Genomic DNA, 26,392 nt, shown 5'->3' on the forward strand with positions numbered 1-26,392 from the left:
TAGCTCAAATTATATTATTTTTATTTAATTTTAAAATTTTAGGAAAGTATTAAAACCAATCTAATTAAAAAATAATTATATACCAATTTTATGATCGCCACAATCATTTAACCGGTCAAATTGTCTTATCAAAACTACCAAATTTTAACGGGTCAAAACTTTTGCTTTTATATATTTATATAACTTTATGTTTATTTTTTTTACTTTTAAAAATATTATTAAATATTTATAACGCTCGGCGAATGGTGATGATTATGCGTTCTGCGTCCGCTCACTGCTCTGTTTGACTTAGACGATTCCAAAGGCGTTAAGGGCACCGACACCTGTCTCTCCGTCAAGCGCGGTGTTTATGTGGTTCAGTTAGAAAGCATGTCCATCACCGACGCCTAAAGTCTCTCATCTCATCGCCCGTGTCGACTGTCTCCGTTGGCGAGGAGAGTACTAGAGGAAGCAGATTTGCTTCAGCCCTGATCTCCTTGGTTTCGATTTGTCATGGCGCACGAGGATCTTCCGATTCCGATCTACTCGTCCTTGGAGCCCGTCTACGGCGAGGGGTCGCTGCTCGAGGAGGCGCAGTTCCGATTCAAAGCCGTAAAGGCCAAGTTCGTCGAGCTCTTCGGCCAAGAGCCACAAGTCTACGCTCGGTCGCCAGGTGAAGTTGTTGCCTTTCTCTAATTTCTTCGCTTCGCTAAGTCGACGGCCACTCTGAACTGACGTAGGATTTTTTTTTTCAGTATTATATGATTACTTTCATGCTCGGTTTGTAGGTAGGGTTAATCTAATCGGTGAGCACATTGATTACGAGGGGTATTCGGTGCTTCCGATGGCTATCCGTCAGGATACAATCATCGGCATTAGGAAGCGTGATGCGGGAGAGTCGAGCAAAGAGGTTCGGATCGGGAATGTGAATCCTAAATATCCCGTGTGCACCTACCCTGCTGATTCCGACCAGGTATCTCGCCTTCGCTTGGATGTTATTCTCCTACCGCTGATAGTTATCGTGAGGAAAATGAATGAAGGTGTTCTTTATAAATCAGGAACTTGATTTGAAGAATCATAAATGGGGCCATTATTTTATATGTGGGTAAGAAATTATTCCTTTTGCTTTAATTGAGACAAGTTATGCCGTATCTCTTTTTGCGTCACTTTAACAATTTTGTTCTTCTCTGCTAAATAATGCTTCGATCCTTTACTGAGAGTCTCCTTTAACTTCATTGTTGTGCCATTTATGTTGATTTTAGTGATTAGTAGGTGACGAGAACAAATTGAGAACTTCAAACCCTTCTATGCTGTAAGAACTCTTCTTATGATGCAGGGAGCAAATATATCATATTGCATTTCGGAGAAGTCTTATATATATAAGATTTAATAGACAGGATGAGAATGATCTTGTGCTTTAGTGACTGTAGGTAGATAATAATCCAACTATGTTTTTTTTGTTGTAATTCACAAGCCGTAGTAGCCTGAATTATTACTTAGAAATCCATGCTGAAAAGTAGACTGGGTGGTTAGAATGGTTTCTCCTGGATGGTTGGTTTGTTTCTAGATGGTGAGGGGACACCACCATATAGTAAAATCTTATCAGGCTAATTGGACGTGGAGGTAATTGACTCAAGGACCTCTCTTTGATATTTTGTTCATGTTAAGATAATTTAAATAATGGTTTTGGACTTTTGGTGACGAGGAACACGATAACAATTTACATATGGTTTTGGTGATGAGTTTTTGTGAGTGTTGAAGACATAAAATCTATCTGCTGGCTAAATGTTGTGAATTTTTAGCTGGATGTGAATGAAATGAATAGAGTAAATAAAAAATTGGGCAATGGAACTAAAAGGTTGACGATGAATAAGGAAGAGGGTTTGACAAAGTGGTAGAAGAAGAACAATATGAATAAAGGAGAAATTGCAAGCAGGAATCAAGATAGTATCTGATCTTGTCCAAAAATCGTGAAGAAGGATGGCTGGGGATGTGGCTCCTCTGTTGACCTCGTGAAGACTCCGCTCCGATTTACAAGACACAGCACGTCAGTGCCGGGTCAGGGAAGGGGTCCCCGGCGTTGGCTGTCCAACGCTCAAGTCAGTCATCCGAATAGTAGAAAGAAAGCGGAACAACGTAGTAGAAGTGAAAGCACAAGCGTAAATAACGAATAACACATACCTTCGCCGATGCATGGACCCCCTTTATATAGTGCTACAATAGGCGACGTGCACACTCCTCTAGGCGTGGGCACGTTTTCCCAAGTGTCATATGAAAGGACATGTCAGAAAAGTGTTTCTGACACCATGCCTTAAAAACAGGGCATGCAAACATGACAGTAGAAGCTTCTGTCATACGATTTGTCTATTGACCATGCCCTGTTGTCAGCGGCATTACCTCCCAAAGGGATATTAAAAGATATGGGAGGTCGGGACTCCATGCCCGGTCGATCTCAGCTGCTTTTCTTCATAGTAGCTCGGTTCGGCAGATTGTTTCTTGCTCGACCGGGCATGAGCTCCGGTAGGCTTGGCACTCGCCTGGTCAATTGTGAGCCTCTGACATTCTTTTTGTACTGACCCCAGCCGGACGAGTGATCTGCTTCGATGAGCTTCCTGGCCGATCAGGCCTGACCGACCGTTGAAGTCGACCTCCTTTCGGCCCACTTTTGGTGAGCCCGTTGGTTCTCTGGCATTGACCGTCCTGACTTTGATCTCCACGTCGGCTGCTATCTTCGCCCTTGACCCACGCTTGGTGGCCCCCTTTATCGCCGCATCAGTATCCTTTGTGAGTAGGTTTTTTCTTGCAAATTACAGTGTTGTTTAGCACTTGTAATGTGCCATAGGTATAATTGTTGCTGCACAACCATCTATAAGTTACTTGTACATTCTTTGGTTACTGCAAATGACTCATTCTCCATATTCCCAAACACTGTCTCAGGCTTGCAATTTATTCACCTGATTTAATACCTTTGTTAGCAAAACTTCTCCTTATATATATATATATATATATATATATATATATATATATATATATATATATATATATATATATATATCTGTGGCGACTCTTGACGACTCTCTATATAGAGATTTGATATCCTGCACGGCCGGTTGGTGGGTGACGCATGAGCGAGTCTTAGTGAATCCGGGCGCTCAGACCATGCTCGGGTGCCCCGAGTGGATTTCTCCTGCATGACCCTTCGTCGGGCGACTCTTTATATAGAAATTTGATATCCTGCACGGTCGGTCGGTGGGCGACGCATGGGCGAGTCTCAGTGAATCCGGGCGCCCTGATTCACTAAGAGTCACCTAGTGTCGCCCACCGAACGACTGTGTATATATATATATATATATATATATATATATATATATATATATATATATATATATATATATATATATATATATATATATATATATGAATGATGTTAATCTTGCTTTTCATCATTTGGTTTAATAAGTCAGATTGAACTCATTACCATATTGTCTTGCCATGCATGCACATAATATGATGGTATGACAGTCTCTATTCATGACTTGCTATGCTTGAACATAAATTATCCTTTATTTGAAAGTGATGGCTTTTTTAGCCTGTACTGAGACTTTATTCAATATCTTGATTAAATTTTTGCTTGCAGATACAAAGGCATATATGTGTTTGCTAAATCAAAAGGAGCAGATGTTGGTCTACCTGTTGGTCTTGATGTAGTTGTTAGCGGGACTGTGCCAACAGGTGCTATACCCTGTCAATTTCTTAGTTTCATATATATTCTAAGATTGTGAAATTTTATTTGTCAATGCCATACAGGTTCAGGTCTTTCAAGCTCTGCAGCATTAGTCTGTTCAGCAACAATTGCTATAATGGCTGTTCTTGATAAGAATTTTCCAAAGGTAGTTCACCAATTACTATCGTTGATTTAGTCTGAATTATATCTTTTTTTTGGCATTGAGCTGCTTCAATAAAGAAATTTTGTTTCCCTGGTTATTCCAATTATTTTTATCTTGGTGTTATGTGGGTGCTGAGTTTGCATAGGTTTGTAGCCATGCATGTGGGAATGTTGTCTTTACTCTTTACAGTTGTATGGTTGAGGCATCATCATCTTTCCGACATTAACTTGCAAACGGTTACATTGTTGTGCCTGCAAAACTTGAATTTCAACTATTATTTGTCTTCCACCACCCACTGTTTTAATAACAACAAAAATGTTATACTCTTTCCAAGTCATCAATCATACAAAAATATATTATTAATTTGTTTGATTTTTCCATCTTAGTTTATGACCAAGCACAAATTAATGTCATATTTAATGCACAGAGTATTTGTGAGTGAGATAGTTATGGTATTAAGTAGATATTGGTTATGAATATGTTGAACTTTATACTTTATACACATTTATCTTATCTAAATCTTGCAGAAAGAGATTGCTCAACTTACATGTGAATGTGAGCGTTACATTGGAACACAATCTGGAGGTATGGATCAGGTAAATTCTATGTGGATATTTCCTTTATGCATTTGTACACAGTTCATCAGGTAGCACTCTCTGAAGTTTAAGTTATCCATGCATGGTATAGACTAATCTTATTTAGCAGTGCTCTGTGAATCATAAAGTTCACACAAACTCAAATTTTGCGCCAGATTGAACATCTATTGTGCTTGAAATATTTCCTATTACATAGCAATGCAATGCTCCTTGTTTTCATCTTGTAAAGATTAATGCTACAAAAACACATTTTGGATCATGAAAGATTCTATGGTCAGATCATGTTGGTGGGTGGAGATTTTTTTCCTTTTGGGGGTGGGATGACTTTGTGCCGAATAGAGGAAATAGGTTGAGATGCTCTGCCTCTGGACATGTTTATAAACGACTAAGAAATTCTATAGTTAGAAAAAATCCTATGGTCTGATAATGTTGGTGGGTGGAAGTTTTTTTCCTTTTAGGGCGGTGGTGACTTTGTGTTGAATATAGAAGGTTGAGATGCTTTGGACATGTTTATAAATGACTAAGAAATTCTATTGTTAGAAAAGTTGAATGTATGAGTCTGGAAGGTGAGGGATAAATGTAGATGGAGAACAAAGGAAATATTTGTTAATGTAATGAAAAAGTGATTTGATAGTCTGAATATTATTAGTTATACTACCTTGCATAGAATTTAATGGGCATTAACATTCACGTAGCTTGCTCCAATTTGTTAGGACAAAGATAGCTTGATGATGATTTACGCTTTAGCATCTTGATCAAGATCTGCACACATTCCTGGACTTTCCGGTGCATGAATGATGAATCTTTACTTTTCTTTTGATTTGCCAAAATAATAATAATGAAAGTTATTACTTGTAGAATAATAACATAAAGTAACTATTTTTAAAAAATATGGTTACTTACATTCTAGAACCTTAGCATCCCACAATTTGAGCCTTTGATATGATACTATAGACCCTTCATCGCAGGATAGTTTTCCTGATGGGTTGACTTCATACAAGACAACTTGAACCTTGTAAATGATTTGATATTTCCTTTAATCTGTGATTATTCCTTGCAAGCACAGATGGAATTAAATTACATATTACCAACCTATTCCAAATTAAACAACAATGCATTAGGTGTTGAGGATTGTTTATGAATTTGGATAGGGATACCCATGGTCTTAGTTCCCACATCATAAATCTTAGTTCCCACATCATAACAACTTCAAATCCTCAATTTGCATGATAGTCATGTCTTGTTCTTCAGGGTCTGCTTAAATCCTTATTTCCCAATTTAAGCAAGGACATCCATAGATCCCAAACAGAAAAATCTGATTTCCCTTGTTAATTTTGCAGTGTTTGACTAAATTAATACAATTCAAAAGAAACAACTTATTTGACACTCTACTTTTCAAATTGAATGTGAATATGCATGTGGTTCAGCAAAGTCAAGATGGGGACTTTGTCTTATATGTCCATTCACCTTTATGTAAAAAAGATGTTTCCCTAGCTAATTCTGCAGGTAGGAATAGGATACAAGAAAAAGGAGAAATGTCTATGTTCAATGCTGGACTAGAAGAGATCAAGAATAGTGCATGGCGACCAAAAGAAACAAAAAATTGCATAGTTTTCATAAAAAGAGAAAACTTTCTTCCACATGTTCAATCTCTAGGTGAGTTGACTTCCAATTTTCCTGCTTGTCCTAATCAAGGTTTAAGTATCATTCCAAATGGGGAATCAGTCCCTAATATCATATTGATTTTTGGTGCATTTTGACACACTTCAAATTGTGTCAATATGAATTTTGATGAGTACCTTCCACTCAGTGTTTACTTTCAAAATTAATAATAAAGAAAATAGATAATTAATTGGGTTGAACGTTTACAAAACTATTTAAACAAATATAACAAGCATCTCAACTGTGTCATGTTTTGCAAAAAAATATCACAATAGTGTTGATTTGGCCTTGTCTAGAAGTAATTATGCCTTCATATAACTAACTAAAGTCTAAAACATTATTTCCAAAACTCCCTCTCAAAAACATACCACCATGGTTGTTGTAGTACTGTCTGATCTCTTAGTGCCAACATAGTGTTAGTTTCGGTTGGTGGGCAAAATGATAAGTTTCATCCTAGCAGACCACATTGCCATGAGATTTTAAACCATGGTGTTATTAACATAACATTAAGAACTAATTATTCTTACATGTTGATGTCTAACATAGAAGACATAGGTTACTATCGGTGACCATGATCTGGGTAAGTACACTGCATCCTCGTGATCTTGGTTTAAGGAGTTTTGAAGTTTAGGACAAGAAAAATGCTTATCTTGAGCAAATACTGTACTATCTTTGAAATTTATGATTAATTAATTTCCATGATTTAGAATAATGCATAAATTATTAAGTTCATTGGTGAGTCACCCTCCATGACAGAAAGTTAATTAACTTCTAATGTTAAGTTCATTTAATTTTTTTTCTAGCCATTTTCTGTGATAAAATTTTGATAACTTTGTTCTCATTTCAAGTATATCTATTGTTGATCAGTTGAAGTTGTTTTAAAGATTGAGGAACCTTTAGTTCATCTTTTGATTTCACTTATCTTTTCTGATTTTTTGTATTTGTTGTATTTCCATTTCTTTGTTCAATGGCGCAGCTCCTGTTTTTTACTTAAATCTAATGTGACAGGCAATATCTATCATGGCTAAAACTGGATATGCTGAGCTGATAGATTTTAATCCTATACGAGCTACTGATGTACAACTACCAGCTGGTGGAACTTTTGTAATTGCACATTCTCTTGCAGAATCGCAAAAAGCTGTGACTGCTGCAACAAACTATAATAATCGTGTAGTAGAATGCCGCTTGGCAGCAGTATGTTTTTTTATTGTGTTTTTTTTTTCTGCCTTCTCTGCTACTTTTTTTTATGCTTCATTTCCTTCACCATCATTTCATGCTGATATCGAGTGATTGGGATCTATTCTTCACCTTGCATGAACCAAGTGCCTGATGTTGCAGTACCAGTTAATATAACCTTGTTAGTAAGAGAGCATTGTGCCCCAGCAGTGCAAGACCTGAAAATTTTCAAATTCTGCATTTAGCATGACAAGAATCACCAAGTAACATGGCTTAGATCTGCAAATCGTGTATTTTCAAGGATATGTTGCACTAGTAGGTCATGGTTTGAAGTTTGGATGCTGGTACTGATTTTAGTAGAGGTAAGAATGGTTCCATACCAATGCTGACCTGGCACAGAAGTGTAAAGGGAGAATGAGATGCAAAGAAGCAAATAGATGAGACAGCTAGACTTTGTCAATCTAAATCCAGCAGTTGTGTCCTAGCAATATTGTGATATCTTGCATGATATGGGCAAGCCGACTGAAATTTAAAATCTTGATAAACTCCAATGATATAGTTAGCTTTGATGTTATGATACTTTATCAATATTATGTCTCTAATTTTAGGATCCTTAGGATGAATTATTAAATTGCGGATTGTCAATAAAATATCTATGGCTTAATTAATTCAAAATAAAAATTTATGATTTAGATTTTATATTGTTTTTTTCTAAACAAAAGACAATGCTGCTCAAAATTTAAGTTATTGTCCTAGAGGTTATAAGATTATTCATTTGATTATTCAGTCAAAATAACTAAAATGTCTCTACTTCACTATTTATAATGTCTTTGTTATGATTAAAAACTCTCACTTGCAAAAAAAAAAAATAAATAAATAAAGAAACAATATATTGAAGTGTCATGTTGTGCTGTTTAATTCTCAGCATTACTGTTTCATTTTCATCTTTCGATCCAAACTTGGTCATGTTTTTTCAGATTGTCCTTGCCATAAAGTTAGGGATGAGTGCAAATGATGCCATCTCCAAAGTCAAAACACTGTCTGATGTGGAGGGATTATGTGCATCCTTTGCTGGTGATCATGGATCTTCAGACCCTGGTTTTGCTGTTAAGGTTGGTTCTTGCTAAATTATTAACTTTTATTAAAATTTCCATATTAGAGACTTTATTTTACTGTTTCCTTTATTTAAGCTTTCAAGTGCTTGGATTTTCCCTTTTAAAGTTTTTAACTTTTAACTGCTGTTCTTGGATTAGTAAATGTGAGTTGCATAATCTATAGACTTTCTGTATATTCAACAGTTCAAAATATCCCTTTCGGTTGCCCAGACTAAAAATGGGATCATAAGATCAAATATTTTAATCCTGGTGTATAGGTACCTGATTAGATATAATTTGAATGGTACTGCTAAATGCTGAATATGCTACATGCTTCAAAGCTAAAGACTAAAATTTATGTACTTCCAAGCTACAAGACTAAAATTTATGTCCAAAATGAAAGACTACTTGATGCTGTATAGATGTTCTACTGCCTGAGAAACCAAAGAGCTGTCACTGGTTATAGAAAGTGCATGAAATGTTGTTCCTTGTTTGAGAATATAACATTAAGCTACAGAAATTTCTGAACAACAGAAGCTCTTATAATGCTTTTGCATGTTTTCTTGATTATGTACATAATAAATATAACCTCTCATTCACATTTCAGGAGACTTGGGTCTTTGTTTTTAAGAATCCTGCACTTGTTTTAGAATTTTTTTGTAGCATTTTGTGAGGAGCTTAATGACAATGAAATGATGTAATGTGAGATACTGCTGTTGTTGGTGCAACATCCCTCAGGTCAAGGTTGACCTGGGTGACCAAGCTGAGTCTTGGTTTGAGTTTAGATGTTTGACAATAAGAAATTGATTAAAGAAGAGTCAAGTAGGTCAAGGTTGACCGGATACTTGACAGGGAAGTCCTAGTGAGTGAAGCTAGGTGAAAGTCCTGGTGAGTGAAGCCAGGCAGAGTGAAAGTCCTGGTGAGTGAAACCAGGTGAAAACCCTAGTGAGTGAAGCTAGGTGAAAGTCCTGGTGAGTGAAACCAGGTGAAAACCCTAGTGAGTGAAGCTAGGTGAAAGTCCTGGTGAGTGAAGCCAGGCAGAAGGAAAACCCTAGTGAGTGAAGCCAGGTGAAAGCCCTAGTGAGTGAAGCTAGGCAGATGGAAAACCCTAGTGAGTGAAGCTAGGTGAAAGTCCTGGTGAGTGAAGCCAGGCAAGGGAAAATCCAGATGGATCAAGGATGATCGGACATCCGGTGTTGGGAAGTCCAAGTAGGTCGAAGGATTGATTGGATACTTGGCACGAGGAAATCTGATGGAAGTCGAAGGGTCGACGGACATCGATGGAAGTCCAAGTAGGTCGAGGAGTGACCGGATACTTGGCATGAATAGAAAAGTCTAAGTGGGTCAAGGATTGACCGGACACTGGTGGGAAGTCCTAGCAGTCGAAGGAGTGACGGATGCTGGGCGTGATGTACCAACAGTCGAGGTTGACCGGATGTTGGTTTGAGAGGCTTGGAACTTGGTTTTCGAAAGCCAAGTGTTGGATCGATCGATGGATCGATCAGAGCTGGATCGATCGGTGGATCGATCAGAGCCGGATCGATCGGTGGATCGATCCGGAGCTTCTGCGAGCAGAGCCTCGGATCGATCCGTGGATCGATCAGATGTTCCAATCGATCGGTGGATCGATTGGGACGCCGCTGCTTCGCGGCAGGCCGGATCGATCCGTGGATCGATCCAGCGAGTTTCCGGGGACTCGCCGGATCGATCCGTAGATCGATCCAAAGCCTCCCCGATCGATTGGGAACATTCGAATCGATCGGGATCCGACCGTTGGCGTCGATAAAGGCCGCAGGCGTTCATTTCCTTCGGCATCTCTTCTCCGATTCACTCCAGATTTCTCGCCAGCTCCTCCACAGCACTCACAAAGCTCAGATCGCCAGTTCTTGAAGGATCTTGGAAGTTTTCCAAGTCAAGAGGCGGATCAAAGCCAAGAAGAGAAGCTAGGGTTAGGGTTTATACTCATTGTAAGCTTGTATTTCTTGTATCCTTTCCCTCTCTTCTTGTATTGAGTCTTGTAGGGCTTCTCCGCCCTTGGTAGTTACCATAAAGGAGAGTTTTATTTAGTGGAGGGTGTGTGTTGGTGTGGATCCTTGGATTAGTCACCTCTTGTGAGGTGGATACCAAGTAAACCAACCGTGTTAGCGTTGTGTGATTGTTTCTTTGTATTTCCGCTGCACATCTTTGAAGGAACAAGCAACGCCGAGCAACGAGCGAACGCGACGAGCTATTCACCCCCCCCCCCTCTAGCTACTTTTGGTCCCAACAAGTGGTATCAGAGCGAGGCCACCGGAATCATCGCCGGAAGGGTCAAGCATAACAAGAAAAGCTAGAGGGTGAAGAAGTTGGAGCAAATTCTTCAAGTTCAAGACTTTATCAAGCTCAACTTCAAGATGCAATTCCAAGATGGACTTGGATTTGACACAAGGGTGGCTCCACCATACACTTCTACGAGTTTCGATTCTTGGAAATCAAGAATCGAAAATTTTCTTATGATGGAGATAGAGCAATGGTTTGCTCTAATGGAAGGTTTCGAGGCTCCAAGAAATTCAAAGGGCAAAGTTCTCAAGAAGAGCAAGTGGAGCAAGAGCAAGTCCAAAGGTGCGAGGCAAATGATAAAGTGACCAAGCTTTTGGTAAATTTATTGCCAAGCACCATCCTTTGCAAAATTGGAGAATTTGAAGATGCAAAGGAATTATGGAGCAAATTGGACAAGCTTCATGAAGAGATCCCCTCCACTGTACAAGAGCAAGAAGTATCCAGAGAGGGTGACTCTTTGGAGCAAGACCAAGAGGAGGGCTCCGAGGTTGAGAGATGCTCAACCTCCGAAGAAGAAATCCAAGAAGCTTCATCCTCAAGGGAATGAACGAAGGGAACAAGGAGGAGCATACTCCTTGTTTCATATTCAAGATGATGAAGCCTCCACCTCTAGGATCGAGGGGGAGCAACCTGGTGACGCCGGATCAAGAAGAAGGAGAAGCTTCACATCCGGGACAAGAGATGAAGAGATTGAAGAAGCTTCTACCTCCACGAGTCAAGAAAAATCAAATGGAGGAGAATCAAGATCGGATCAAGAGGAAGCTTCTACCTCCGGATCCAAAGGGAAAGATGCCACCCCTACAAGCAAAGGTATAAATATTTCAATTAAAAATAAAAATCATATTATATGCTTTGAGTGTAGGGAACATGGGCACTACAAGAGCAAGTGCCCTAAATTGGCCAAGAAGAAGGGCCAAGTGGCACAAAAGGGCAAGGCGAAGCCCAAGGAGACCATCCCCGGAATAAAAAGGAGCAAGGAGCACATTGTGTGCTTCTCTACAAAAAGGGCATTACCGAAGTCAATGCCCCAAGGGGAAGAAGATGGTCAAGGCTCAAGGAGGCATTCGTCAAGGGGGAGCCTCCAAGGTAAAGAAGAAGGTAACATTTATTGAGCCTACCCCTTTACATTATGGTAAAAAGCATGATAGTTCTAACTTATATCATTTTAATGCTATTTACCATGAAAATAGAAAGCATGATAGCGTTAAAGAAAAACATATAGCTTTTCATGCTAAAACTACTACACCTAAGGCTAGGAATGTAAGTAAAAGTCTAGGCAAGAACTCTAAGGATTGTATCTACAAGCCTAGGCACAAAAATGCTCATGAACTTAATGGAAAACCAAAAACTAAGGACTTAGTGATGGAAAATCAAGTCTTGAGGTCAAGACTTGATAAAATGGAAAAGACCCTAAAAAGGATGGAAAATATCCTATTAGGGCAAAATGAGCATAACCTAGGTTTAGGGGTACAAAAGTCATCCAATGGCCATAGAGGTTTGGGATACAAACCAAAGGCTAAGAAGGATGTGCCCTCTTACCATAGAGTTCCATATAGTTATGGAACAAACCCTAGGTCTAGTGGTCAAGCCAAAAATACTAGGGAAGTCATCCCTAAGAGTATTTTTGCAATAAATGTGACTAAGACTTCTAAGAAGTCTAAGAAAGTCACAAACAAGGTCACAAGGGAGGTTATCCCTAGAGTTGACCTAGAAAATGTGACCAAGGCTTCTAAGAAGCCCAACAAGGTCACTAGGAAGGTATCTAGGGAAGTTATCCCTAGTGAGTACCTAGAGCATCCAAGGAGCACCAATAGGTGTTGGGTTCCTAGGAGCATCTTCTCTACCCCATAGATGGGTTAGAGAGTGTCAACTCCGATTAGAAGGGTAGTTAACCCAACTTTGAGGAAATTGACACTCAAGGAGCATTTTCAAGGTTTTAGTTAACCTTTGAAAATGAAATGGACCTTTTGATTACTCCTTGAAAGAGTAAAATGTGCCTAATGGTGGAAGATTTGATTTTAATCTTAAAATGGCACAAATTGGGAAAACCTTGAGAAATACCAAGTTGGGATTTTGGTATTCTCTTGGAAATTTAAGGCAACCCGGGCCTTGATTTATGTAATCACTCTTGAGGAAAAATGGAATATGCCAACATTTGAGGACATGTTTATTTTCAAGTGTCATACATTAAATCAAGGAAATTAGAAATGCCAATTTAGGCTTTGGCATTCTCTTGTAGCACTTTAGGGCAATCTAGGTTTAAGTTGTAAGTTCAGCTAAGACTTTAAGGATACTTAGATAGTTAATCTAGGTATATTTTATTTATGCTAAATCTTGTCATGATTGTTTGCCCATCATATGCCATGACATCATGTCTATTTTTGAATTCATTGTTTTATTATGAAAACTCCAAAAATACCATGTCATGACATTCATACATCATGTAGTTATAGAATATTTTTCTTTTGAAAATTATTTTACTTTGATGTATGCCATAACATAATCATGCATTAAGTTTAATTCCTTGTAATTAAGGACGAATGGCATTTAACAATTATTGACAAGTGACATCCTAGGTGGATGTCTAATATCTCTAGAATGCCTAGATAGATATGCATGATCCCTAGATTAGGGAAAAATCAAAATCCCACATCTCACAAGGACTATAAGGTGACTTGTCCGTGTTTTAGTGTACATTAGATACAAGTGAGATGTTAGGAAGATGAACAAAACTCAAGATGTTGATTTAGTGCATTCTTTTGAGTTTTAGGTTCATCAAAACACATAGTTATGTGTTTTCCCATCATTGGGAAAGCTAATGTACAAGTCATGTGCATTATGCCCAAGGAACATGATGGGATATTGGTTTTGAAAATGTTTTAAAATGTTTTGGAAAACCTTGGTGAAGGCTATCTTTTGATAGTAATCACCATTGAATAGTTAGACACAAACTTGAAGAAAACACTAAAGTTTTTGCAAGTTTTCAAGTTTGTGTCAATCTTTGAAAATATGATGTATTTTCATAGAAAGCTATTTTTCCATGATTAAGTATGCCCTAAATAATGTCTACACGAAATTTCATGATTTTGGATTTTTGTAGAATTTTCTAGGGTTTCTGTCGACTGAAATGGAATTTCAGCAACTATCGAGCTCCGATCGATCCATGGATCGATTGAGTGCCGAATCGATCCGTGGATCGATTCGTGGATCATCCGGGAAGCTCACTGGATCGATCACCGATCGATCCGTAGTCTGAATTGATCGGTGGATCGATTCGAAAGGTTCAATCGATTGGAACCCAACTCCAATCGATCCAAGTTGCTGATTTTGGTGGGAAGGCTTGATTTCAGCATCTTTGAACCATCTTTAGTCTAGGTAACCATTCCAAACCCTAAAATACATTTGTATACATACAAAGGGTGTTTTCATGTTGAAAACAAGGATGGATTGGTTAAGGAAGGCTCATTCAAGTTTAGGTTGAGGTTTGTTTCAAATTTTGGTATTGAACCTCAAAACTTCTAAATTTGGGTTTCCTAAAGGTTTAGGGATTCCAAGTCATCGTTGGTGCAATGACGAAGTCACCACCATGTCTTTAGGGGGAGGGACTCTTTAAAGACATGAAAAATTACTTTTCATGAACCTTGGAAGGTGGTTAACCTTCTTTAAAGAAAATGCTCATGTATGAGCTTTTGAACTTGAAATGGGGAGTGGATATCCTCATTATTTCAAGTGGGAACTCAAGTGGTTAGATAATGCTCTAGGTTGGGTATTTGTCACATCGAGGGAGAAGTTAAGGATAAATGAAGGTATGGGACCTTCATTATCGTGTCGATCACAACGAGTGATGTTGTGAACAATGATGAGTAACTCTTCGGGAGAGTCGCCAACAAATGGATTTGTTGATGTGTACCCAAAATCGGGGTGGGTTGATGTGTGCCCAAAGATGGGTTGATGTGTGCCAATAGGGGAGAATGAAAGGACTTATGAATGAGTGTAAGTTAGGCTTTCATTACCTGGAGGAGTGTGCCCTCGTAGGGGAGAATGAAGAGCTTAATTTATATGTTCATTACCTAGTGGCATGAAGATGAGGCTATAGGATTAGCCTAACTTACGTGGTATTGTAAGTGTTATTGTGGTATTGTCAAACATCAAAAGGGGAGATTGTTGGTGCACATCCCTCGGTCAAGGTTGACCTGGGTGACCAAGCCGAGTCTTGGTTTGAGTTTAGATGTTCGATAATAAGAAATCGATTGAAGAAGAGTCAAGTAGGTCAAGGTGACCTGGCAGAAGGAAGTCCTAGTGAGTGAAGCTAGGTGAAAGTCCCGTGAGTGAAGTCGCAGAGTGAAAGTCCCGTGAGTGAAACCAGTGAAACCCTAGTGAGAAGCTAGGTGAAAGTCCCGGTGAGTGAAACCAGTGAAAACCCTAGTGAGTGAAGCTAGGTGAAAGTCCCGTGAGTGAAGCCAGTAGGAAAACCCTAGTGAGTGAAGCTGGGTGAAAGTCCCGTGAGTGAGCCGTGAAAGCCCTAGTGAGTGAAGCTAGGCGATGGAAAACCCAGTGAGTGAAGCTAGGTGAAAGTCCCGTGAGTGAAGCCGCGAGGGAAAATCCGGATGGATCGAGGATGATCGGACATCCGGTGTTGGGAAGTCCAAGTAGGTCGGATTGATGGATACTTGGCACGAGGAAATCTGAGATAGGTCAAAGGGATTGACGGACATCCGATGGAAGTCCAAGTAGGTCAGGGAGTGACCGGATACTTGCATGAATAGAAAGTCCAAGTGGGTCAAAGGGATTGACCGGACACTGTGGGAAGTCCTAGCAGTCAAAGGAGTGACCGGATGCTAGGCATGATGTACCAACAGGTCAAGGTTGACCGGATGTTGGTTTGAGAGGCTTGGAACTTGGTTTTGGGCAAAAACCAAGTGTTGGATCGATCAGTGGATCGATCCAGCTGGATCGATCAGTGGATCGATCCAGGCCTTCTCTAGCGAACAGAGAGCCTCTGGATCGATCAGATGTTCCAATCGATCGATGGACGCGGCTGCTTTGCGCGATAAGCGCTGGATCGATCCGTGGATCGATCCAGGCGTTTTTCCAGAGCACAGAGGCACTCTGGATCGATCCGTGGATCGATCCAAAGCCTCCCCGATCGATTGGGAATATTCGAATCGATCGGGATCCGACCGTTGGCGTCGATAAAGGCCGCAGGCGTTCATTTCCTTCGGCATCTCTTCTCCGATTCACTCCAGATTTCTCGCCAGCTCCTCCACAGCACTCACAAAGCTCAGATCGCCAGTTCTTGAAGGATCTTGGAAGTTTTCCAAGTCAAGAGGCGGATCAAAGCCAAGAAGAGAAGCTAGGGTTAGGGTTTATACTCATTGTAAGCTTGTAAGCTTGTATTTCTTGTATCCTTTCCCTCTCTTCTTGTATTGAGTCTTGTAGGGCTTCTCCGCCCTTGGTAGTTACCATAAAGGAGAGTTTTATTTAGTGGAGGGTGTGTGTGTTGGTGTGGATCCTTGGATTAGTCACCTCTTGTGAGGTGGATACCAAGTAAACCAACCGTGTTAGCGTTGTGTGATTGTTTCTTTGTATTTCCGCTGCACATCTTTGAAGGAACAAGCAACGCCGAGCAACGAGCGAACGCGACGAGCTATTCCCCCCCCCCCCCCCCCTCTAGCTACTTTTGGTCCTAACAGCTGTTTCTCTAGTACCTAATAGATCAAGAGATCTAGGCAATGTCATTGTTTAAAACAGGTCTATGTGATATCTGGTGGATTGATTGTGTTGAAACAATTGAGCTCATGTCCTTTTTTCCATATCTCTAGTTCTAGATGTCCTGGTCCAGTCTATGAGAGCAAGGGACTCGCTCCTAAATGGATACTTTTTGGAGTTGGCTCGGCCCATTTGGCTCCTTAATGTGTTGTATCATGCATTTTTCACTTTCAATAGCATATATCAGATGCTGATGATATTATACGAATACATGACCACAAATATTTATACTCACAATGGTTCGACAAGCTGGATGTGCCAATGTCATGAATCAGCCTCATTGAATTCATCCTACCATGAGTCGTAAGACCTACTCCACTAATGACTAGGTCAGAGAGATCATCTCCAAGTATGTTAGATACAAAAATCTTCAGTGTTCATTGTTTAAAATATGCTGAAGGATTATACTACCTATCACACCCATTTCTTGTGGTTATATTGCTTAAAAAGGCTTAAAATGTTGTTTCAATGCCCATGATGTTACCGTGGTGTTTCAGAGCTGGAGTTGTTTGCCTAAAGCATACTGTGTCATGGTTATAGACGGGAATGGAAAAGAGATTGTCCTTGGTTAAAATACATATCATCCTCGTTTTGTTTTATTTTATAATTCTCAGATTTAAATAGAACCCACATACACACTCTAGAGTCTTAACCGTTACCTTATGGGGGAAACCTATAGATTGTGTTTGTTCTTCCTTCCGTTGCTTATATTTAATATGTTTGTTATAAATAGATTTAACTTTTTCTTGTTACATTATATATTTGATTGTGATTATTCATCTTAGATAAGAATTTAGGTGTCTTTCTCTTTCCTATGTTCTATGAATAACTTGTATTCTTATAGTTATAAACTTCATGGACAAACATCAATCATTACTTAGAGAATAATTTGGACTGTGTTATGAGAAACATGCATTCCTGCAATGTATTTTCAGATCATTGAATCTGATATGTTATACCTAGAACAGTTCATATTTGCTTAGCTACTACCATGTAGTGATAAATTGCAAGAGAAGTATTTATTGAGTGCTCATACTTTGTATGAAGTTACATTTCATCAAATAAATAACCTTGAGGTCATAATGAAGAAAATTTCATTATAGTTATCACAAATTGCAATAACAAGGTCTAACATAATGTCTTTTGCCCATATGTGTTGTCCCTTTGATGATGTCTTATTGCAACAAAAGTATTTATAAATATTCAGTCATGTAATCGATGCACTTGTTAATGGTTACTTACAGTATTCTGTAGTGGATAACACATCTGTGTAACGCTAATATAAGGCATCTGGTAGTTGACTTTGTTTTTATTGTATATGGAATTGAGTATGCCCTCTTGTTTCTCCTCTTGTTTTTCTTTTCTCCTCCATTTCTCTCAACTCCTTATTGTTTCTAAGTTTTCTTTGCTTTTCTGATTCCTTATTTTCTCCTCTTTTCCTCCTCTCTATACTCCATACTTCATCGTTGTTAAGATGGCATGAAGTTATATTTCTTTGCCAATTATTATTTATTCTCTGATGGTTTACATGTAGTTCATTCCTTCATGTTCTTTCCATTAAACAGACACTCTTGAAGGAGGAGCCTTATACTGCAGAAGATATTGAAAAGATTGCAGGCGCTAGTCTTACATCCATTTTTGTGAATTCACCATCTTCATTGGATGTCCTGAACGCTGCTAAACATTTCAAAATTTTTCAGGTAGTTTTGTATTTTAGTTTCCCTTTTGCATCATTATAGTCTGATGAGCACACAAGTTGGTGCTAGAATATTAATCAAGTGTGATTATTCCTTATAGATAGTTAAACTAGTTGCTATCTCGAAGAGTTGGATACTTGGTGCCAACTAAAAAAATAAATAAATAAACTAGTTGTTATCTATGGAAAAATGGGAGAGATAAATTCCCAACTAGTTTCTAGTACAGCATATTTAGTGAGAGCCATTAATTTAGAGAGCTCTCCAAATTAGCACTTTATGCCCTTCACACATTAATTATTTAATTATTTCTTGGCTATATTACTTATTTTGTGATTACGTATGAGTTTGTCTTGAATGGCCTAGGACTTTGTTGTATCATTTACTGAGTGACCCTGATTTGCTAAATTCTTACTAGAATTAGCTGGATTCTACTTATACATTGCTAAGATGAAGAACAAAAGAGAGATCAACAATCAAAAGCCTATAAATTGAGAGGAGAATCCTGAGAGGTCGTTGCTCTGAAGAATGTTGCCACCACCGAACTTGTGCTGTTTGTTCATGATTTTGAAAGTGAAAACGATGATCACCATTTACATCTCCACATCCATAAAGGAGAACAATTGAAACAAAGTGGGAAAAACAAAAAAGGAAAAGAAACCAATAATTTTAAACAGCTGAAAGTCTGAAAATATCAGCAACAAATTCTCCTTGAGTGTCTAGTTATGTTTTTAGCTGTCTTAATTCCTTGAACCAGTAGTATTCCAGACAGGGTTTAGGGTTTCGTTCCGTGCCGGGCGGAACGGGCGAAACTTACCATTCCGCCCGAGCACCGAAATCGACATCAGAAGAGCAATGATTTCGGCGTGCATCAAGGAATCGTGTGCGCTCGTCGTCGGGAGACAGGAGGAGGAAGAAGAAAGAATGGATCTTTGGGATAGTTTACGGATCACTTACCTGAACATCTGCCTCAGTAAGGCCACTGGTGAAAGACCAGTAGGCGGCGGCGGCGGCGACGGCGAGGGGACGGCGGGGGCGAGGGGACAACGAGTCCTGTGTGAAGGGAGGCGGCGAATCGCGCATTGTGATGAGAAGAAAAAGTAGGGTTTTTAAAAACTTATAATTAGAATTTAAAATCGTTATTATATATATATATAATTTCAAATTAATTATTATATATATTATATAAATTATTAATTAATTAAATAAACAGTTAATTAATTAATATAATTATAATATATAATTTTATTTTGTTTTTTTTTATTAAAAATATAAAAAAATTAAAGTGAAAAAATAGATAATTTATAAATATATAGTTATATAATTTAAAAAAATTTTAAAATCAAACTTTAAATTATTTTTATAAATTAAAAATAGATTAAAATGTTATAAAAGTATTTAAAATAATTTTAAAAATTGATAAATAATTTTAAAAGTCTATAAATAATTATAAAATTTTAATTGTTAAAAAAATAAATAATATAACAATTCTCTCTATATAAAATATTTAATATAGATTATTTACAATATTTATAAACTATAATTATATAAATATATATATATTATATAAATTAATAATTAAATAAATTAAAATTTTATATAATTATTATAGATAATATATATATATTTATCTTAAAATAAAAGATTTAAAACCATAAATATTAAAGAAAATATTTTAAATTACGTATGCTTTATTTCGGAAGTTTTGATAAATATATGCTACCAAGTTACGTAAAGTTAATAAAACAACTTTTATATATATATATATATATATATATATATATATCGTATTGAAACCGTATCGGCACGGCACGATACAATACCGAAACTGTATCGTTCCGGTCTAGGACTAAAACCTCGGCACGGGTCGAGATTTTAAACCTTGATTCAAGATGATAACATTTATATAATCTTTCATCTTTGATACTGCTCACTGAAGCCTGTGAAACAAAGAAAGTCCTTTGTCATATTAGTTCGTATTAATTCCATTGAATGACCTTAATAGTTTTGGGATCGGCTATGATCTCATCCCTCCAGTGGGTACTATGCAAGACAATATCACTAATAATATTTAAATTTATTTTTTATCCCATTCTGTAATATTTTCTTTGGTCATATACCATATACGCTTTTCATTATAATACATTTTAAGTCTTCTAAATATAGAATCTATTGGTCATATTAAAATGTATATATCATCTCTTAATCTCTTAACCCGTTTTCATCTCTTTTTTATCACTTATTGGAGCCACAAATAATTTCTATCATTTCTTTTTTGGTAGTAACTTCACACATCTATTTTAATATTCTCATCACTGCTATATTAATGTGTTGCTATATTAGTGAGTTGTTTCTTAACAATCCAATGCCAATCTAAAGGATGATAGATTGTACCATATCACTCTTATAAAGTCAATTTTGCCTAAGGGAGAAGCAATTACACTAAACAAGTTCCTTTTGATCACTGATTCTTTCTTCTATTAATTATATCTGCATCAATAGCCTCATCAATATCCCTTTTGTTGAATAAAAGATCTGAGGTACCTAAAACTCTTACATAATCATGTTCATAAAACTAAGACAAAATACATTGCTGGTAAACCATATCACTTGGAAGTCAATGGGAATAAGGAACTAAGAAAGGGATTCCTTTGATTTCTTAAACATTTTATGACCAAGGACATTACCCAACTGAACTAAGGCTGAGTTTCAAGTTCCCTATTAAGTTTGTCTTACAACATTTTTCCCAATGTTGTTTACTCATTCATCAAACTACTTAATAATCACCTATTCAACAATAAGTTTAGGAGATTTTTTTTCCTTTTTGTTTTAATCCTCTTCCTCTTTCTTGTCTTCCTTCACCACCCTACTATGTACTCCATTCCTCTCTTCGTCTTCCTCCTGCTGCCCCCTAATGCCTTATTGCTCCTCCTCACGTACTTCTTCCACCCTTTCACCCACCTTCACACCTCCTGATCCTTTTTTTCCTTCTTCACCCTCCTCTCCATTTCATTCCTCTTCACCTGATCAGTCCTTATGGACAATGCTCTCTGGACAGGCACTGCAATCCTAGTCCTGCACCATGGTGCAGTGGAAAATGCACACTATTGATGTGCTAAACAAATGTGTACTTTTAGAGATTTATCTTTATTTAAGATGGATGCTGGTAAATAATCTGTCTGTATTATTTACAATAAGCATCGATAATCGAAGTTGGATATAAATAGTTTAGTGTAACTAATTCTAGGTTAGATGGCTGTCTTTGCTGAGTTTCTAGATATAAATTAAATTATCCCATACAGAATATTTTTTATGAAAACAAATTTAATTGATGTATCTTGACTGTATCATATATTTACAATTTTGGTCATGTCAATAGCATTATTTTCATCCATGCTTCATGTTTGTATGCCACTGCATTTTTAATTTTATTCTGAAAACCTCCTATGCATATTATGTTTTATAAGGATATTCCAACCAGATACTGCATGCAATCATTAGTAAGTTTTTGCCTTTGTTAATTCCATGCCTGTTATGTTCTCTTTTAATTGCTTGTATTTCTTCTCTTGCAATTAATTCCATAAAGGTTAACTTTGTGTAGTGCAATAGTGTGTGCCCAACCATTGTCAACTAGTTTGACCTTCGTTTACCCCTTGTGCCTAACATTTATTTCATTATTGTCCAGCGTGCCTTACATGTTTACTCTGAAGCAAAGCGTGTCCATTCTTTTAGGGATACTGTCTTATCTAAGCTCAGGTTAGTCCAACAAAGTGACAGTTTATAGCTTCATCTGCTTTCCTTATTATATTTTCTGTGCCACGCTTCATGAATGACTTAGACACTCATTTTCATTGTGGATTTATCTATACAGTTTATAAAGCTCTTTACTTCCTAATATTGTTTTTTTGTAAAATTTCACTCTCTAAATGATCCTATAAAATCTATATTACTCTTGCAAGAGAATTATTATAACAGATCAAGTAGGTTCTCCTCAGCTTGTTTGATAGTCCAAATAAGTTGAATGTTTGATATATTTTTCTGTAGTAGACCAATTTTTTCAGTAGCTAAGAGATACTATATAGTATATACTCATAAACTTAGTTTTTCAGCCACTTCACTTATAGCAAACACCTTGTGCATGAGTTATTGTGATCTCCAAAGAGAATAAGAAGATTCAGACCTAACATCTAGGATTGTGCAAAGATGTTATTATAGGTCTACACATGAGATTCAATTTTTAACCTTTTTGATATGCAAATCTAGGTGAATATGGTTCACTCGTCCATGAAGAACTTCATTTGGTAATCAACAATTTGTATCTAAGCTGCTAGGTTCCTCAGTACTGTATCTGAATTATAAATTGCTGTTATAGGACTAGAATAATCTGGATAGTAGTCCCTAGAACTTTCCAAGCTGATCCTATTTAATGTTGTATCTAGGTCCTACTAATGCATCAAATTAGTTTATGATGTTCATCTATTTCATGGTGAACAAAACAAGGCTTAGTGTTTCATCAAGTCATTCAATTTCTAACTATATCTTTCTGATTAAAATCTATTTAATGTTTTGCCAATTCTTCTGCAGTTTATTTGCAGATACTGATGACTCTACTTACCTTTTTGTCTGCTTTTCAGTGATGAAGACAAGCTTAAGAATTTGGGTGAATTAATGAATGACAGCCACTATAGCTGCAGTGTACTATACGAGTGCAGGTAGGAAGTCTATTCTTAATTTATATGTTTCTGTTACCTTAATGCATCACCTATTCCCTCAAAGTCAATCCGGGTAGGAGCTTGTCAATTGAACACCCATTTTAAAGATCTTTAGTTGCCGCCTAGTACCGGATATGAGAACCATCAATACCTAGCTATTTGTTTTGATTGCACATTATATACTAAAGAAGTCAGTATCTGAGCATTCATTTCTAGGATCATTTTTAAAACAGAAACCATTGTATAAAGAGAAGCAGGCTCTGCCTATGTTATTGAATATCAGTTAATTCTTGGGTTCCATTAGTGTCTTTATCAATTTTTAGATTGATGTAAGGTTTGGTCACTTAATTCAGCCACTGAGAAACTTATCAACTGAGTATTGACTGAGTGATTTACTACAATCAGCTGTCCGGAGTTGGAAGAGCTTGTAAAGATTTGTCGAGAAAATGGAGCACTTGGTGCAAGGCTCACAGGTGCTGGATGGGGAGGCTGTGCAGTTGCTTTGGTGAAAGAAAGTATTGTTCCTCAATTCATTCAAAATCTGAAGGTGAGCAATAAGTGGAAACAGTCAAATGCTCAATTCATGCTCATTAATAGAATAAATTGGCAATCATAATATTTTGTTCTACAATTTCCAAGAAAATTCCTCAAAGGGTCGTGCTTGTTCTTATACCTGGGCTATCTTATCTAGTGCATGCTCATACCTTTTTCAAGCAACATATATCCTTTATCTTATTGAAGAACTCTCTTCTCCGATTATTTGGGAAGGCCATTTTATTCTGTCAACGATTTGCATACAATTTATCTATAAATTGTATTAATTGTTAAATGCCACTTCTACTTCACCTTCACTTCTCAGCATTTTTGAACATGATTTAAGTTGGTTTCTAATACTTCTTGGTTAGTGGCATATTTTTGTAGTACATTCTGTTTATGTGCGTCATATGGTAATCTGATGATTTACTATGCTAAGATATATATATCCCAACTATTCATCTTTTATTAATACGCAATATGTACTTAGACTATTTGTTTTTTGACCTTTTTTTTTCCTGGAGCAGGGATCATTTTACAAGACGAGGGTTGAGAAAGGAATCATAACCAAGGATGATGTCGACCTTTATTTGTTTGCATCAAAGCCATCAAGCGGTGCAGCTATTTTCAAGTTCTAGGTTTTCTCCAGTTCTACTTTGCCAAGTAACTTAAGCTCCCCCCCTGCCCTTGCTAAAATCCAATTATCATTCGTTTTACAGAATCATGTTTTCCATCGTTTGCAAATTGTAATAACTGGAATTCCTGCAAGAAATTCCAAGCTCCTGTTGGCCGAAAGACATCCCTAAAATGTAATAATGACTAAATTTCATCAAGTTTCGATCCCCTAACCAACCTCTCATTCAGCCATTTGTCTCATTTTTTGTTGTTGTTGATTGATATCGTCCAAATGTCCATCCTTATGCAAATGTTTTTTTTCACGTTGTTAACCTCTTGGTTGGTTGGAATATGTTTGGCAGTATCATCCACTGCTGGGTGCTTTTCATACAAAGAACAAACTGCACCCAAAAGGCTGGATAACGGAGGAAGGTAATATTCAGTGGAGAGAAACAACACCACGGAACTATCTCTTCCCACATCGGATTCCGGCTCTGAAAAAAAAAATCAAAAATGCTGTCCTCACGTGAGCGCAGAATCATTCGATTTAATCGTCACACGAAGAAATGAGAATTAACTGGAATTTTATTTACTATGCTGTCCAGTGACCACGTTTATTATTCTACCATGTTGGCCAGATTTGCCTTAATTCTAATTTATTCATCTAAATACAACAGTCTCCTAATCAGCCCACAACTCCTGCAAGGATATCTCACTAAATACAACAGTTTGCTAATCGGCCCTCGATTCGACTTTCAGTGCTTCCCAAAGGTCTCTTCTAATCTCTATCTTTTTTTTTTTTTGTTTTTTAAATTTTAGTGAAATACTTCTTGATATGGAGAAAAGGTAAAGCGGTCACGAGGTTAAAGAAGGTCAATTGACAATAAGGTTGTAAATGAATCAAGCGTTCGTGAACAAGCTTGGTGTTCGGCTTGGTAAGAGCTTGTTTATGTTCGTTTAATATACATAAGATTAATTAAACAAACAAGCTTGAACAGCTCGTTAAGCTAAACAAACAAGCTTCAAAACATATGTGTTCAGCTCGTTAACGTTCATGAACAACGTTCGTGAACAATGTTCGTGAACAACGTTCGTGAACAATGTTCACGAACCATATTTATTAATAAAACTCTTTCAATATACTAAATAAATAATAAAATAAAATAAATAAATTTAAATTATCAATCTTAATAACTAATCAAACAATTAAAAGTTTCAAACAATCAAATAAACTTGAATTGAGAGCTTGATAACATCTAAACGAACCAAGCTCAAACCAAGCTCAAGCCAAGCTCGAACCAAGCCCAAGCCAAGCTCAAGCCAAGCTTGAATTGAGAGTGATCCGGCAGTAAGAATGGGGGACCCCATTTAGCAGAGTCAACGCCACGTGGAGGTCGAAAGGTAAAAGGCCAACCAGAAGCTTGGCCGAGCTGATTATGATGGTGACAACCGGCTGAAGCTTCCGAGCGGAAGCGATACACCCCGGCGGGGAGTCGGGGTTCCGACGCTCATGATGAACAGTATAGTAGTGCCGAGCGGATGGCCCGCTCGGCCGAAAGAATGAAGTATCAACACTGCGAACAGTCCCGAGCACGCGACCAGGAAGCTCCCGAGCGGATCAGCACATCCGACCGGTCGGACGTGAGGAAACCGCCGACCGGTCGGACGCTCGGCATGGAGACAAGGACAGAAACATCCTCTGACAGCAGGTGATACGCAGGATCTTAGGGCATGGGCTCACTGTCCCATCAGAGACGTGCTCGGACTGTAGCAGTAAGGGGTCAGGCAAGCTCATCTGACAAGCCCATACTAAGGTATGGCACAGAACACGTGTGCACCTCGGTATGAGTGCACATGCCTCTTCACAGCCCTATATAAGGGTCCTCACCCTTCGCCGGAGGTACGCTCTCTCGCATGTTGGAGCCTCATATCTGCTGTCTGCTTGCCTGACTTGAGCGTCGGAGGGTCGTCGCCGGGGACCCCTCCCCGGCCCGACTTCTGTGCAGGTTCGCCGGAGGTCGGTGCAGTTGGTCGGAGATAGAGGAGAGCGCCACGTGCCCAGCGTCCGTCGATTCAGCGACTCGGACAGGATCAAATTGGCGCCGTCTGTGGGAACGCGCCTGTATCCGAGTGGAATAGATGGACGAGGCTGGATGACCTCACACCGTGATGCTCCCCCAGGAGAAACTCGACGCTCTAATGGAGGCAAGAGCAGCTAAGCTCGTGGAGCAACAGAGACAAAAGGCTCAAGCTAAGCGGATATCCGAGCGACCCAGGAGGACCGACCGGAGAAACATTAAAAATGGAAGCAAAATAAGGGTCCAATCGGCCCTCACGTGGGAGCAACTCCTGCCC

The 26,392-nt window shown here is 38.1% G+C and overlaps 1 protein-coding gene across 1 annotated transcript; it reads left to right on the forward strand.

The window, feature by feature from the left end:
• Positions 1-293: 293 nt before the first annotated feature.
• Positions 294-24,285, forward strand: LOC121979263 (galactokinase-like). The gene is made up of 13 exons (XM_042531223.1): positions 294-652; positions 768-952; positions 1,038-1,084; positions 3,617-3,711; positions 3,787-3,869; positions 4,394-4,462; positions 7,133-7,318; positions 8,278-8,412; positions 18,048-18,182; positions 21,862-21,932; positions 22,811-22,888; positions 23,294-23,435; positions 23,950-24,285. The coding sequence occupies exons 1-13, from the start codon at positions 493-495 to the stop codon at positions 24,058-24,060; spliced, it is 1,497 nt and encodes a 498-aa protein (XP_042387157.1). The 5' UTR covers positions 294-492; the 3' UTR covers positions 24,061-24,285.
• The last annotated feature ends 2,107 nt before the right edge of the window (positions 24,286-26,392 follow it).

Source organism: Zingiber officinale, chromosome 5A, assembly GCF_018446385.1.
Source record: "Zingiber officinale cultivar Zhangliang chromosome 5A, Zo_v1.1, whole genome shotgun sequence".
In the NCBI taxonomy this organism is placed as follows: Eukaryota; Viridiplantae; Streptophyta; class Magnoliopsida; order Zingiberales; family Zingiberaceae; genus Zingiber; species Zingiber officinale.

Coding starts and splice junctions, on each gene's coding strand:
- LOC121979263 (XM_042531223.1), top strand. CDS start 493: ATGGCGCACGAGGATCTTCCGATTCCGATCTACTCGTCCTTGGAGCCC. Junction 953..1,037: donor ACCCTGCTGATTCCGACCAG/GTATCTCGCCTT, acceptor TTTATAAATCAG/GAACTTGATTTGAAGAATCA. Junction 23,436..23,949: donor AATTCATTCAAAATCTGAAG/GTGAGCAATAAG, acceptor TTCCTGGAGCAG/GGATCATTTTACAAGACGAG.